The following is a 16,478-nucleotide window of genomic DNA, read 5'->3' on the forward strand; positions in this document are numbered from 1 at the left end:
AGAAACAGGCTGTCGTAATCTTGTTGCCAAGGCAACTCTACTCAGAACAATCAATTATTAAATCAAATTTCTGCTAAATAAATTTTAAGAAGAGTCACAAAGTTTGTTGGGTTTGCTTTTATAATAAAAGGTTATTCATATTCAAAGTCAGCGCGGGGAAAAAAGTTTGCGTCTCTCCCTGATATTCATTTCGAAACAATTTCGTGTGGCGGATGATATCCTTTAAATGTGATATTACCACCGCAACCCTTTTTTCCCGGCTTGGTTTTCAAATGTTGTTTTATCATTTTGGTGGTTTTGTAGCGTAGGATATCCAATATGGTGGATCCGACGAGGAGGATATCGATTGGATATAATGACCTAATTTCAATATCATATGGCTTCATCGCCTCTTTTTTGGACCTCAAAAGCAACATTTATCGACCTATTTTTCACCTTGTACATTTCGGCTTTCGTTACTTTTAAGGGACTCGCGATATTTCCAGAAAACACTGTCTAAATGCACGCGCAATATTGCGTGAATATTTAATACGAGACATCCTGTAAAATTCATGTAAAATGCACGCGTAAAATTCAACTAAAATTCGACTAAAATCACAAATTTAAATATTGTAAAAGAAACGTCGGAAGGATAACGTGCCCTGTACATGGTGTCGTCCAGATATAATCTGCACATTTCAATGTTACAACATCCACGCATCTGTTTGAAATCTGCTTTCCAAACTCTCCAAAAACCTAAAGGTAAAAATTCGTCATCTCGCGTGATTAATATCCACGCAATTTAGACAGTGTTTCTCTATATAGCGCGAGTCCCTTAATACTGTGGGAGTTTAATTGGGGGTGAGCAGAATCCCTCCTTCGTGGCCCCAGAAAGCCAAAAGCCTGGTGCAGATATGTAGGTTTAGCTAAGAGGTTACAGAGGAGATAACTTTCTTTAAATGATTTTCCTTTGCTCGATCATTTTACAGCGCTACTCCCTACACATTGCCGTTTGGCAAAGTTATTTTGACTAGTTCTTGGTGCTTTCCGTTTCTTACTGGTATAAAAACGAGCCAAGAAATATGAGAGGTAGATTTATCATCTTTTGCGTCGGCTGTACTGGTGACGACCCTCAAAATTTCTTTTCGTAAACGGAAGAAACAATTCGAATTCGTGGATTTAAGTAGATACGCCAAGTAGAAACCACAAGGGGGCTGACAAAGTGTCAGAAAAATTAAAAAATCTTTAAGCAAGAGATATTAATACAGAGTGTAGCAATGCAATAAGACATATCAAACTTTGCAAATAGAAGGGCACTTAACTTGGACATCGCCATGCCTCCAGATCTGAAAATCAGACCATTTCAGGACATCTCCACGCCCCATATTGCAAGTCTTGGACATGCGCAATATCTCATCATGAGTCAAAACTTCGCTCCACACATTCATCCCAGTGATAATCCCCACAAAGCTTTGCGACAAGCTGAATCCGCTGGGATCACCAGGGGGGTTGTCTTGCTCTTGACCAATCACCAGGTATCCTCTACCAGGAATAGTGTGTCCAACTTCTTTCCCAGTACCATTGTTGATGATTGTGCCGTCCACGGTCACATTCCAGGATCCAGCTTGATTCTCCCATTGTGCACAGACATGGTGTCTCAATCCATCGTAATATTTACCCAAAACTATGTCGCTTAAATAAACAAAGAATATTATTCTGTTGTAGCTTTAATCAAGCGTTGTTGGGGTATTTCTTCCTATTCAGCCTTGGAGTTGGGAGCGCGAACGACGGGTTCACAACCCCCTTGCGCTGAATTTGATCATTCATAATTTTGTCAATATTAAAGTAAACACTGTCAAAACCGTGAATTTTGATACAAATCAACTGGCGACAGCTTAATATGAAATTTGATTGACCGTGTGACTTGATGTCTCCATGACAACAAGATTATGCCAAGCATGCTTTCTTAAATTAGATTGATTGTACATTGTGAGAAAGTTACTTTTAAAACTTTTTTAAAAAAAGTGTATCGTCATTATTTTACATCATGTTGCCATTTTTATAGGTTTGGTTGTTTTGGGGTTTTGGAGAAAACAGAAATTTAAGATGGCGTTTTTAAAGAATCAATGACGTATTCTGCACGTTGTGTGACGCCATGGAACCAAGTTTGGACCTAATATGCGCTCCCAGGTTTCATTGTCATAGCTTTAAGGCACTTATAATTACAAAGAGGATAGCATTTTGTGTCCCCTCTCCCATTCCACCCTGGATGAATAAGGTTAAATGTCAATAAAAATTTCCACAAATTTGTTCTTAGTCTTCGCATACGACCCTTTTATTAGAGTACCATAGACCAAAAGACGAAAACTGTTGGTAAAATGCTCATTGTAAACGCTTTAGAAAGGGATCATTGTAACATTACGCAAATTATGTAGTTACAGTAAGTCAAACGTTGGAAACCTTTTGTACAGTATAACGAAACATCAACTTGTCGAAAGAACTTTCACCTCAATGGTTCTACTTTAGCATTTCACCGTTAATACACTTTTCAAAAACTCCCCTTGGCTAATCACACTAAAGGATTTTTTCAACATGATCAGAAGTTAGAAGGACAATTTATTCAAGGTTTCAGTGTGAACGTGAAAGGGTGTTTGGATATTTGAAGTTTAAACAAAGGACAAATGGAGCTTTAATTTCTATGCTTACCTATCAGCATTGTTAATTGTAAAGTCAGTCTTAAAAATCGTTATCTCATTCGTGGCTCCTAATGTAGCGTAGCTAAACGGTGCTCCCTTATCAGAGTCATTCGTTTCCATTCAAAAGCAAATTGTAAACTTCTGAATGTCCATGGACCACGTCTGATTAATGTAACTGGTAAGGCCTTTACGTGCAAAGTACAAGTCTTAATTCGACCGTTCACCTTAAGAAAAGAAAAGAAAAAAGCAGTTGAACAAAAGGTTGAAAAATGCATATTAAACGTATTATAGCATAGCTTGGAAATCCACGTGATCGAATTCAGTACACGTCAGCGTGTACCATAATCTTGTTAAGCACGCTGATGGTGCAATCAAACCCGACCTGTTTCTTGCTTAATTTGATAAGATTTTTTTTCCCAATAAACGGCCTACCACGACAGAATAGAACATCTTCAGCCTGCAAACTGGCCAAAGAATTGAGGAAGCTAAGACCTTTGATGTTGTTGTTGTTGTTGTTTTTTTTTTTTAACTTTCTTCCCGGCTATCGTCAAACTGTTGGTCACGCATATCACGAATATCAAGTTGTGATGAGCTAGGAAAGTGTGAGTTCTAGAACAAAGAATTGCTCGAAGCGCGCTAGTCGTCTTCTCTCATGCTCCTCGAACTTTCTGCTTGCATATATGCGATGTATGTACCTTAAAGCATGCACCACTTGTTAAATTATCACACAAAGTATAATTTGTGTCTAGCTGATAGTGGGCTATAGTGGTAGCGCGAATATTCTTCGAGGTTCTGTTGTGAGCTGTACCACGTACGGCAATTATCATACGTAAGGCTTTATGCTAATCAGTCAATTGCAACGAGGTTAGAAAACACAGTTTTAAAGCTTCTGATATGCAGTCGTTTTGCGTTGTAGTTTTTAAGTAGCGCCATTGGCAGAGTGAGAATAAATGAGTCTGTTCTTATTATTATTTTTATATCTAATTCTTCCAGCAGTTTAATGAGAGAGAGGTCCATAACTAATGAAACATCTTGATTGGCTAATTGGCTAATGAAACAACTTGATTGGCTAATTGGCTAATGAAACAACTTGATTGGCTAATTGGCTAATGAAACAACTTGATTGGCTGATTGGCCAATGAAACAACTTAATTGGCTAATTGGAACTTTTAGAATTCCCACTATAACTCGTCCCAAAAATATAAACATACCTACACGATCACACAAGCAAAGAACTGGTATCCAAGGTAAACTCGAAAGAAAAAACAAAAGTTTAAAGACAGCTAATAGACCCTATGCAAACATGACTGACATTTTAATATTCTTTTTTTTTTTTTGCATTCAAATTAGCCTTACTAACCTGGTTCTTGAGTTAAAAAATCAGAAAAAATATTTTACCTGGAATGAGGTCAGTAGGGCTAATTTGAATACATACAAAAGTGTATTGAAATTTAGCCATTTTTGCGTAAGTTCTATTAGAACTGGAATTTTCACGGGGGTCCAAATCAAAGTTAGTAAGACGTCCCAGGCATATCTATCTCGAGAATTGTTTTTTGAAGGTTACAATAATTTATCAACTAGACGGCACCTCTTAAAACCTGAAACGCATTTGTGTAGGATAGCTAAACTTTGAATCATAAAATCAACAAACCGGTTGCATCATTATTAACTCAGAATTAGTATAAATCAACTTTTAAATCGCTAAGCGAAATTCAACTTCAAAACACCAGTTCATTTGATTGACTAAAGTGATTGATTAAAATGTGTAAAACGATGGAATACAAAGATTGTATAAACATTACGAGAACAACAGGAGGATAAAAAAAAAAGAACAATATTGAACAATATTAGCTTATCTTTAACTTGTTTCTTTTTCAGCTAGTTTTGTAGTTTAGTTACAATTTTAATGAATTAAAGTGGATTTCATTAAGGGTAAAAATTGACTAAGGAAAAAACAAAAATTTGAAATGATAAGCACAAAAGTTGGAAATACAATTTCACATAAATACATTACCATCTTTTCCAATGCAGCTGTTTTCCTGAAAGAAAAATGATTTTAATAGTCAATTATTATTATTATTATTATTATTATTATTATTATTATTATTATTATTATTATTATTATTATTATTAACAGATTCATCCCAACGGACCCAATGACTGACTGACTTACTGGCCTAATGACGGGCTGATTGTTTAAAGTGAGTTCTGGTAGACTGACTGACTGACTGACTGACTGAAAGAGCGAACGAACCATTGACCTGTCTGGACAGAACTACCATCCCTATATGACTTTATTTCGTATGAATTTCTAAATTACTGTGTGCCTAAAGTCAAGAGCCTCTCTTTAGACTCACTGCCAATTCTCATTTTCTTATAATTGATTATGATTGTTACTGTGTTATTGAAACTAATGATCGACTGAATTTTTTTCTTAAATTGCTGATTGACTGACCATTTTATTCACCTACGGGGAACTAACTTAACTACCATATTGTTGCTATGGAAACTTTCTAATCGTCATATTTAAGAGGCCCAAACCTCACCAAAGAAGTGTTTTGTTCCATTTTTTTTATATTTAAAAGGTTTTCAAGGTTAAAGGGTCACAACCAGATTTGGCAAAACACGTGATCAGAGCAGAAAAAAGCCCTAAACTCAAATGGCGTACAACTGGGAAAATTGAAGACAGTGGGGATTGTTAAAGATCGCCAAGGTGCAAAATGTGACGTATGGAATGTAGTTTTTGAAAGACATAATAAACGATCCTTCTTTGAATGAAGACTTTCAACTTTCTTATGATAGCTTTCATGTTTTTAAATCATATTTTTTTTGTTCATCTTTTAGTTTTGATACCTATTTTGGTCATTTTTGGTGGTTTTCCGAAGCTGAATACGTTGTAGAATCAGAAATTCCAGAAGCTCTAAGGCATGCAAATATATTTTCACCGATATGAGAGTTGCTAGTGCAATATTGTTATAGGCCCTTAATCACGTGATTTGCCATTATTATTCTTCCTATTCTCCTCATTCAGCTATCCTTTTTGTAACTTAGATACTGACTGTCGTAAAACACAATAGATAAGCTTTATTGATGCGTGATTTTCACATAATGTGCAAGATTTTATTTCATACCAAATAAAAATCACCAGTCTTACAGGGATACCACACTTCTCCTTATTTAAGGCCGCCAGTCCTTCTTTTTCAACTCCCCCCCCCCCCCCCCCCCCTCCTCCTGGGACCTGTTTCGCAATAAGTTACCGAGTCGAAGAATATTCTGTGTGAACAATGTCTCCCAACAAGACTCACTTTTAATTGTTTTTGAAAACTTAAATTTAAAGTCTTTGTAGTTCTATGAACTTACTGGAAACGTTTGTGCTCAAAATTATCAACAATTGATTAGACCGAATTTGATAAATATAGTTATTGGGTCCGATAACTTATCGGGAATTTCTTGATGCGGGCCCCTGATTCTCTGTACCTTACCGTACCAAAGAGAAGTTTAGAAGACAGCCAGCGCGCCAAACTTGTCTACCGAAGAACTTAAGAACAGCGAGATGGGGAGTTTGGGGTTGCCAGGCTTCCAACCGACTTATGGAAATGGCCCAAAGTAAAACGGTTCCTTAAACTGTAAGCACCATTTTTTTTTCCTCAAAATTTTGTGCTATTCGTAGGCTTTCGAAATTCACTCGTACTTTCTAACAGTACGAGATTTCAACGTTTTAAAGTTGTTGAGTACAGAACCCGTTTTTGCGAACTGAGCTTTATTAACTGACTGTTTTGCAGTCTGGTTGATATCATTTTGTTGAGAGAGGAGTATGCAGGTAAGTTGAGTTGTTACTAATCGAATGAATTGAGTTTAACGTTTAAACATTCAAATATTAATTTCGTACCTTAGCATCATCATAGTAAACGACATCGTGCTCAGCATGATAACATTCTGGGCAAATTAGTCTGTTTGCGTTATTCAATTGACACTCGTGGGCTTCGCTGCTGATTGATTTATAGTTGAACGATAAACACTTTGTGTGGCGCAGACATCTGGTACCACAGTCCAATGCAGATGTCACGTGATAGCTGCCGATGACGTGATTATCTAGCATATGGCCTGCAAAAAAAAAAACGGTATCAGTATGAAATACGGTAAGTATGAAGGAATAAATGCCTGTGTAAGTGAGTGAGGGAGGTGGGGGAGGGGGATGGAAGAGAGGGAAGAAACAAGTGGGAAAATGAATAGCAATGTTAGTAATTATTGTAATAGTATATCTTTATTCCACCTTAATCAAAGGTAAGCATTTCTCTTAAAACACAGAAGAGTGAACCTCAACTAACAGAATGAAATAAAAACTTACAGAAAGTTACAGCAAAAGGGAAAAAAAGGTAAGTAGTTAATTCAAAAATAACATTTGGACTAAGGAACTCTTTTTTTCTGGAACATTACATTGGTATACTTTCCAACCAATTTAAACTTATCACTTATATCTAAATTAGCTAAATAAATATTTTTATTGCTGATAAGCAAGGAAGCGTCTGTTTTTCAAGTGTAAACTATCGTGTCCTCTCAATACATGAAATTCTGCTCATCTTCTAAGGAATTCTACCTTCAAATTGAGCGTATCCTTTCTATGTCTGGTTTTGATGATCATTTCGTTTCCCTGTTTCCTGCTTGTATTTTTAATGGCTAATTAAACTTCCAGTCGTAGGTAGTTTTGTTACACTGATTTTATGTACCGCATTTCTAACTATCTTAAGGTACTTTTCGATGGAATGGGTGGATTTATGACTGAACGAACGAACGGACGGATTAACGGACGGACGAACGAACTAGCGAACGAACGAACGAACGAACGAGCGAAAAAAAAGGATAGAGAGACGGATAGATACACGCCGGACAGACAGAAGGATGGATGGATGGATGGATGGATGGATGGATGGATGGATGGATGGATGGATGGATGAATGGATAGACGAACGAACGAATGAAGCATACCCCATTATAACAAACATGTGAAGGGTGACATAATCAGGTATTAAATAAATAATGGGGATCCTGTATATAGTAGACAACAGCTTTGAATACTCAAGGAATATGCATACCTCTAAGAGCGCAGACATGGTGAAAGCACAAATAATCTCCATGCAGTCAAATGAAATCGTGGGTTATTTAGTCATTTCTCGACATCGCCATGATCAAAAATAGCAAAATGATCTGAACAGTTCTTACGTTGTTTGGTATTTTAAAAATCTCCAAGAATTTGAGATAAAAGTATCCGTTCGTTGTGCTGAAAAAATTGTCCAAGTAATTCAGTGCAATGGTCAAAAACAGCCGTTTGAACAACTTTATGGTGAAACGTGGATCTAAACCCTATCTTCGTAGACCGGTTTTTTTTTTAGTCTCCTGGGATCGTGGGGAGGTGGGTGGATTGTGCCCTTCCCCCTCCATAGCTCTACAAGTATAAAAGCTATGATAGTGAGACTTAAAGGATAGATAGCAGGTTCGAGGTCTGCAACACGAAGTGATGTCGTCATATCACGGGGTAATAAGGTCGTGATTGCTAAATGGTGGCCATCTTGGATCCGTCATCTTGGATTTCTGAATTTTTCCAAAACCTTCAGGAAAGCGCCGAAATTGAACGAAAAGTAATCAATGACCAATACAGGAACCCTATTAAATAACAATTACGGGGAAAGATTCTGAATAAAATGCCTGTCAAAATTGGCTGCCATGGTAACATCAAATTTTATGAATACTAACCGTACACATCCAATTTTTTCCCAGATAAATTTTTGAAAATGTCCTAAATTTTGAAAGCGTTTGCTCAAATATTTAAAACGTTATTCAGGTTCAAAGTCGCCGCGGGTAGAATAAGCCCCCCCCCCCCCCCCCCCCCGCTTACCCCCTCGTCATCGGATAGGCTTAATTATTTTTATTTTCTATTGCACCCAACAAAAATTTGCTAGTTGCCATGGAGATAGCCTCTTCACTACGAAGAAAAAAAAGGGAAATACACAAAAAATTTACCGGTATCCTAACTTGAAGAAAATTGCGAGACAAGAGAATATGATTTCCTTTGTAACAGATACAATTTGGTGTTAATGTTTTAGTCAAAGCGTTTGCAACTCTCTCGAAAGCGTTCAAAAGAGATTGTGAATTGCCATATGATCACGTCGCGAAGGATAGAATTTCAGAACATTAACGCCTAATGTCCTACTCTTGCCTGACAGTAAGTTGACGATTGAACTACAATTTTTTTTACAGGTCTATTATCCAAATTGACTTCCCCTTATGATTTAAATTGTTGGTATCCATTATCAATATAGTGCTTCCTCATAACCAAGACAGCTGTATTGACATTTTTATGTATACAGTACAATCTTAATATATCCAACTTTATTTTTCCATGCAAAAATTACCCGCATGCAATTTTCTCTGCTTGGCTGTATTGCACTAATTTAAACCCCAAAACTCAAAAAAAATTGTTAACCGGGGCAACTTTGCAATTCAGCCCGTTCGAGTTAGCGCACAGTGAACCCATCTGCGGCAGATTACGAGAGAAAATAGAAATTGCTATATGCATCAGATTGCAGGAAGTTGGAAGTTGTTCTTACTTGTAATACCTTGACACCGCTTATTCTCATCCCGTTTCAGTCCGGTTGAATATAATTCGAGTTACGTTCATAGGAAACGAAATTTATTCAAAATTTTGGCCATTCGTTGGTCACGTTTGTTCTTGTAGGGCTTCAATGCTTTTTGAATTGACTAAAGTCAATACGATGTATGAATTGAGGCTAAGTGTTGTGGTTTTATTTTGGCGCTTTTTTTCTTTTAATGTTAAGCTCTAAAATTACAATTCGCACCGTATATTATTTATTTCAGGACATCCTGGATCATTACAGTAAATATATATATTGTTTTTAGTTTTTACTACTGAACTAGATGCACAATTATACAAACTGGCCGGCTAAAATACACAAAAATATTCCAATTCTAAAAGCCAACACGGATAGTCGTGCTGCTTTTAGTTTCAAAAATTTTTTTCCATAAAAAAGGATCAATGAAGATGACAAAAGCAGTCAGCGATATGCTATAATCGTCGAGCGACGAGTTCTCTTCTCAAGCGAAAAACATGCGTCTCAAATAGGCTTGTCAAATCCAAATAAAAATTGAAGTCACATTTAACTCTGCTTTCACAGTGATACTTTGAAGACGATGTTCATTTTAAACCATCTATACTGAGCTCAATGGAAGGGCTCTCGTTGATGTTTGGGAGACTCAATGAATATATACCGATGGAAATAGCCAGTAGTCACCAACGCAGACGTTTTCTGTGACTTATAATTACTCAACACCTTCAAAGAGTAGTTTAAAATATTTTAAAATTACCATAACTCTTGAATTACCTTCAAATGCTTGAAAATAAGCAGATCGTTGCGATGAACTCCGGTCTATCATCGAATCCACAGCGAAGAAAAAGACAGCCATGATAGAAATTATAGACCATACACACAACGGGTATGAACGCTGTCGACTCATTCTGTGATGGCTGAAAACAGAATTCTTGTGTTAGAACAACTTAAACTCTTCTCGACAAAATGAAACGGGCGTTTAAGTGTCGTTTTTGCAAAGGAAAGCTAAGTTGCCTCTATTTTTGATGTAAATGCTTTTTTAATATATGCCACCATCTATTAATGTGTATCTTTCATTTCTTGGTTGGCAAACGTAAAGACACTGTCAAGGTGTTAAGCATAAATTAGTTTGTACAGAGCAAGTCTTTAATTAAAATAAACGTGCTAGCATTGTGTTAATCTGATCAATAGCCGACGTACAAAGGTAAGAACGCTTAGCATGTCGATCCTAAATCGAGGGAAAAAAGTATCAAAGCTAATGTAATGAGACATTTTTAATAAAAAATATCTTATGGGGTGAACATTTTTCGGGAACTAATTCATAATATTTTAGTCTATTTCAACAAATTGCGACAGTAAACAAACAAGTGTCCTCAAAAAATTGTTCACGCAAAATTTTCGCCAAACTTCTAATACACCGACCGTTTGGCGGTATCACTATTTAAAACAAAACTGCGTTTGTGTGTATAATAGCTCAAAAAAAAAGAAAGAAAAGAAAAGAAATAAAGAAAGAAAGAAAGAAAATAAAAGAAGGACTCGTGTCTTTTAACATCACATTTGCTATACTCTTTTCATAGGATGTGATGTTTGGCGCAAAGCATCTCATAATTAACGAAGAAAGTTGTAAAATCCCAAACCAGATATCCATTTTGTTTAGTTTATACTGATCTATTTCTTTGAGTTGGAAGGACTTTGGGCATCTTATAACTTACGACCACATAACAGTTCTTTGATCACTAAGTAACTGAAAAGTTGTTCCGTATTCCAGGAAGAAAGAGGATTTCCCTTTTCCTCATAGATACCTCTGTTTTCGCATACACCACTAAAATGTTCTTGCTCTCCTTAAAAGTCTTTGACATTCTTGTAACTTGTTTCTTACTCCATTAGTTTCAGGATTGGTTAACCATAACTTGATTTTTTTTTTCAAAATGTCTAAGAAAAGGCTATTTGACGAGAGTGCATCGTATTAATTAATTGATTAATTAATTAATTTTAAAGATCAACTTGACGAGTTGCACTTATAATTATTTGATACAAAACTGAGAACAAAGATTTTATTTAAACGGCGTCTAAATTTCTTTGCGTTCATTCAAATTAGCCTCACTAGCTTCGTTCAAGGGTAATATTCTTTTGATTTTAGAACTCGAGAACGAGGTTGGTAGGGCCAATTTGAATGCATGCGCAAACAAAGAATTCTAAATGTCAGCCATTTTTGCATAGCGTCTATAAGTAGAATATTGTTTTCTCAAGATGCCTAAAAAAACTATTCCACGAGAGCGCACTGTATTTAAATTTAATATCAACTTTACGAGTTGCACTTATAATTATTTGATGCAGAACTGAGAAATAGACCTTAAACAAAAATGACTGACATTTTAACATTCATTTACCTGCGTAAGCCTCACTAACATCGTCCAAGGCTAATATTCTTTTGATTTTTCAACTCAAGAACGAGGTTAGTAGTGCTAATTTGAATGCAAACAAAAGATTACTAAAGTGTTAGCCACTTTTTGCATAGGGTCTTTAAGTAGAATAATTTTTGCTAACCATCGCTTACGAAATATTGTATACGGTCGTCGTCTTCTCAAACTGAATTATTTTAATTATTTTGGATTTCAAGGGATGTCTTTTAATTAAAGTAAAACTAAGACCAGTTAGGATAGTTCAAAAGTCTTCAGCACCTCGGATTTACCAAATATCCAGCATAAAGTTATCAGAACAGTTCAAACTGCGTTAGCTTGTAATACGACCCCATAAAGCAGAACAAGAAGCTTCGTTGCATAAAATCTTGATTCAACAGTCTTGGTATTGGAATCCTGTTTCGTCAAGCCAAAATTAAAATTAAATAATTGATACCATGATGCAATCCTACATGTTTATTTCCTTGGTAAAGCGACAGAGCGAAACATATAAACCTTCATAAATAATAAAATGTTTTCAACATACAGCGCCAAGACGTTTAAAACTATACCTTGAGAACAGGGGCCCGTTTCTCGAAAGTCCGGTAACTTAACGGGCCCGATAAGTGTCTTCGGTGATAAATGTTTCTTAACAGAAGTCAATTTTTGTTACCTTTGAATACTAAATTTCAAAATCTTATAATTCTATAAACACATTGGCCAAGTACCATGTCTGTAATCACAGTGTAATCGGCGAAAAAAACATTTAAAAATATATTTACCGGGCCCGGTAAGTTACGGGACTTTCGAGAAACGGGCCCCAGGGCTCAAAAAATTAAAATTCTGGGAGAAAAATCATCATTTTATTTTCCCAGACTCAGATCCCGATCGTTAGTTGGTATAGTCATCTCAAGCAGTTTAAGGCCTGGGTTAAGGGCTTTTAAGGGGAAAAATGGTTTATTCCAGATAACTTTAACAAATTCAATGGCACTGAACTGAAATTTGGAAGATCTTATCATTCTGAAAATTTCTAAGCGTAATAGCGTTTTTTTGGATTTCAATATAGCCACCATGGGAAATTTGACAGGTTTTTTATTGTTCGTACTACCAAACACGATATAAATTCATTTGCGTTGAAATTAAGAATTATTTGACAACATTTGTCTCCTAGGTTGGCAGATAATGCGAACGTTTTTTTAGTTTCAATTCTGGGAAACGGTCATTGGAGACTTCTCGTGCATATGGTGGATATATGTTTACATTGACCTCATTATATTTTTTTTTACCTGAATTCGAAATGTGCCAATAGGCCTCTGGTTGTAACATTGATATTCAGCTATGTCTTTGCCATGAAGGACATGTGATTGGGTACTTTTGAAAAGCTTGCGGGCAATTAGAAACAAAGGACGGCTGCAAAATATGCAATAGCCGATGATATAACCACATTAGGTAAACACAAAATCTTGTAACCGTTCGAGCCTTTATAGCAAAAAGTCAAATAATAAACCATTATAAACTTTTCTACTGGTGCAGAACTGTACTATTTCTTTGTTTCCCAACGAAATTTGAAATTAAATGGTATTTCCAGCAATGTAACTATTTTATATCGAAAGTGGAGGCTCCGTTTATTAACCTTTATCGAGCGCAGAGCCTAAAAGCAGCGCTGTACAGTAATTATTCCTTTAGAAAAAACCTTTTAATAGTCAGAAAATATTTTAACCTTTCCACAAGCATATTGCCAAATCTAGAGGATGACTGGCTAACGTACCAATAGCTCGAGACAGGTCTTAAAATGGTCTCCTTTTATGCAAAACAACTTTGCTGTTGTTTAACTTTATCGTTTGGTGATGCGATAATGAGACTTCTTTGAATGTCTGGTTATTCTTTTTTGTATCTTGCAAAGGAACTAATGAACATTATAATAATTTCATCGGCCATTGCGGCGTATTTTGCGGGCTAAAATGGAGAAAATGAGAGAGAAGAAAATAACGCAGCCAACCAATCAGAACTGGAAACCATTCAACTGTTCGCGCAGTTTTCTTCTTTGTTTGATTTGGTTTGACTGGAGGCGCTGCCATTTGCAAAGAAATTTTTTTGAGCTACAAAATGACTGAAAAACCTTACAAAGAAGCAAATTCTCCGTCGTCTGAGCTAGATGAAGAAGACTTACAGAAACTCGTGGGCGATGGTTGAAACAATACCTGCAGTAGCTCCATGGCCGACGGCGAGGTGAATGTAAATTTGTTTTCGTCGATTGAAACCTGCTCTGTTTAGCAACTGCACGATTAATTTTCACAGCTGTCACTATTTCTTCGCTGTTAACAAAATTCTGTTATTTTCCTTTTGAAAACCTAAAAGTAAAGATTCTTATGACAAATTTTGCGGTGTTCTGTTTAAGTTTTAAGTTTATGCGAAAATGAAAGCTTTTGTGCAATAAAATAAACCCCGACGCGACGCAGGCAACGTTCAAGATATCGCTTACTGTAGTGCTTTTGATTCCTTTTCTAAATGCCCTCTCAAATTATTAATATATTAGTATATTCTCAGCCCCGACTATTGCATTTCTAGCTCTCTAATTGGTTCAAAAACTCCGACTATGAGCCATTAGTCGGAGTTTTACCTAATATGGAAAATAGCGCGCCAAGCTTAAAACTTTTCCGCACGAAGTTTTTAACTTCAGCTCTCCATAATGACCGATACTGGCAGGTTTCAGGAGCTGTCTCCCACTAAACTTCAAGAGATACTAGACAATGCTGTTCCAGAAAAAACGAAAAAAGCCACAAAGTTCGGCATGAACATATTTAATGGTACGTATCTGGGGGTTTTACTCAAAAACAAGCAACAATTGTTACGTTCACTGTCGATATTTTGATAATTTTATAACTGCGTAACAACGACAATAATCTCACCTTGTTATTTACAGAATGGCTGTCAAGTCCTGTTGCCACAAAATTTTCGAAACAAATTGAAGACATGTCCAAAGAGGAGCTAAATGAATGCCTTAAATGTTTCTACACCTCCGCAAGGAAGAAAGACGGCACGTACTACAAAAACACATCCATGAAGTCCATTTGAGCCGCCATAGATCGCTTTCTTCGCTCGCCACCAAACAACAAGCCTTTTTCTATCATCTCCGACGCTGTGTTTAACGAAGCCATTAAAATTTTGGATGCGTTTGTAAAGGATCTCAGAAAAACGGGTAAAATAGCTGGAATTGTCCACAAGAAAGCAGTGTCAAAAGATCAAATCCAGAGGCTCTTTGAAAGCGGTGAGCTTGGGCCGGCCGACAGTCAAAATCCAGCCCAACTGCAGAGAACCGCATGGCTTTATCTCACCCTTTTCTTCGGACGACGAGGAAGAGAAAATCAGCGGCAGTTGAACCCTGGAATGCTCTCCCTAAGAACAACGCCACAAGGTGTCGAGTATTTTGAGTTAAACAGACGACAGCCAGGTTCCCTGCTCAGCACAAAAAATCATCAAGGCCGCCTTGGAGACTCTGAGGACGAAAGCGACGCGAAGATCTTTGCCGTTGCTGGTTCTCAGAGGCGCCCAGTGAAAACAATCAAGAACTACCTAGATCACCTGAACCCGAGTTCCGACGCTCTTTTCCAAAAGCCAAGAGACGGCCGATGTCAGAAATTCAGTCCAGCAGATAACAAAATCTGGTATTGCAATTCGCCGGTTGGCTCGAGCACGCTGGACAACATGTTGAAAAATATGAGCAGGCGAGCTGGCATAGAGCCCCATCTAACCAACCACTGCCTCAGGGCGACGGCAGTTACAGTTCTGTCTGACCACAAATGTGAAACCAGACACATAAAATCTGTTACGGGACACAGATCAGACCAGGCGGTCGAATCGCACAATGATCGCCCATCCATATAGAACAGCAGAAGAAGATGTCACACGTTCTCAGTGATTTTGTCTCAGCCAGAGCCTCTGAAGCTTCCCCATGCACTGGTATCTCTGCAGCTGAGAAAGAAAACGAATGCCATGGCCAGCAAGAACGGCAACCTCAAAGTGAAGGGACAGTATCAGTTCGTAAATACCGAGGTTCGGCAAAGCGAGCGAAGAAGCTTTCCGCAGGTTTTCTTCAACTGCAATGTCCAAGTTCACAACTATTACGGAGGCGGAGAATCAGGAAAATCTTCCTAAACTTTGAACACTATTTGACCACTTGAAAGCTTCCGAAACTGTCTTTTTTTCCTTGCATTTGAACGGTTGAATATTTCAAGGTTTATTTTCGTTAACAGTTGACCACAGTTTGTCGTAGCTGTCAAATTTCATTCAGCTCATCCAGTGATGTAATAATCAGGTGATCAGGGCGCGCATGTGACCGGAAGTTGTATGCTCTTTTGACCGCTTTGTAAAATTGTTGAAATAAAAATCAGCGGCAAAAACTCGATTCGAGAATATACTAAAACAATTATTCCATTCGACCTTGTTGGATATAAAGTGATCATAACCAACTCGCGCTACGCGCTCGTTGGTTATTTATCACTTCATATCCAACGCGGTCTCATGGAATAATTGTTATATAGTAATAGAGTTGATGTTCCTGGGCGTAAATATGTTTTTGGCCCGACTCAGAACTTATTTTAGCCCTCGCCGCAAAATGAGCCTGAGTCGGACCAAGAACATATTTAGCCCCCCCCCCCCCCCCCCCCCCTTCCCCTAAACTTCAACTCTATTGTTAAATTATATATTTGACAACTAGATTATGACCTTGAAATTTCTATCGCGTGATAGTTGTTCAAAACTTAACAACAAGACAGGTTCAC

The 16,478-nt window shown here is 37.2% G+C and overlaps 1 protein-coding gene and 1 pseudogene across 1 annotated transcript; one reads left to right on the forward strand and one right to left on the reverse strand.

The window, feature by feature from the left end:
- Positions 1–1,149: 1,149 nt before the first annotated feature.
- LOC146463785 (neuronal pentraxin receptor-like) lies at positions 1,150–10,213 on the reverse strand. Its single transcript, XM_085084378.1, has 5 exons — positions 10,073–10,213; positions 6,565–6,779; positions 4,690–4,714; positions 2,686–2,788; positions 1,150–1,671 (listed from the first exon to the last, which is right to left on the reverse strand). The coding sequence occupies exons 1-5, from the start codon at positions 10,203–10,205 to the stop codon at positions 1,272–1,274; spliced, it is 876 nt and encodes a 291-aa protein (XP_084940504.1). The 5' UTR covers positions 10,206–10,213; the 3' UTR covers positions 1,150–1,271.
- Positions 10,214–14,620: 4,407 nt separating this feature from the next.
- On the forward strand, positions 14,621–15,923 carry LOC146463786 (uncharacterized protein KIAA1958 homolog; annotated as a pseudogene).
- The last annotated feature ends 555 nt before the right edge of the window (positions 15,924–16,478 follow it).

This window comes from Pavona decussata, unplaced genomic scaffold, assembly GCF_977016875.1.
Source record: "Pavona decussata unplaced genomic scaffold, jaPavDecu1.1 SCAFFOLD_175, whole genome shotgun sequence".
Classification (NCBI taxonomy): Eukaryota; Metazoa; Cnidaria; class Anthozoa; order Scleractinia; family Agariciidae; genus Pavona; species Pavona decussata.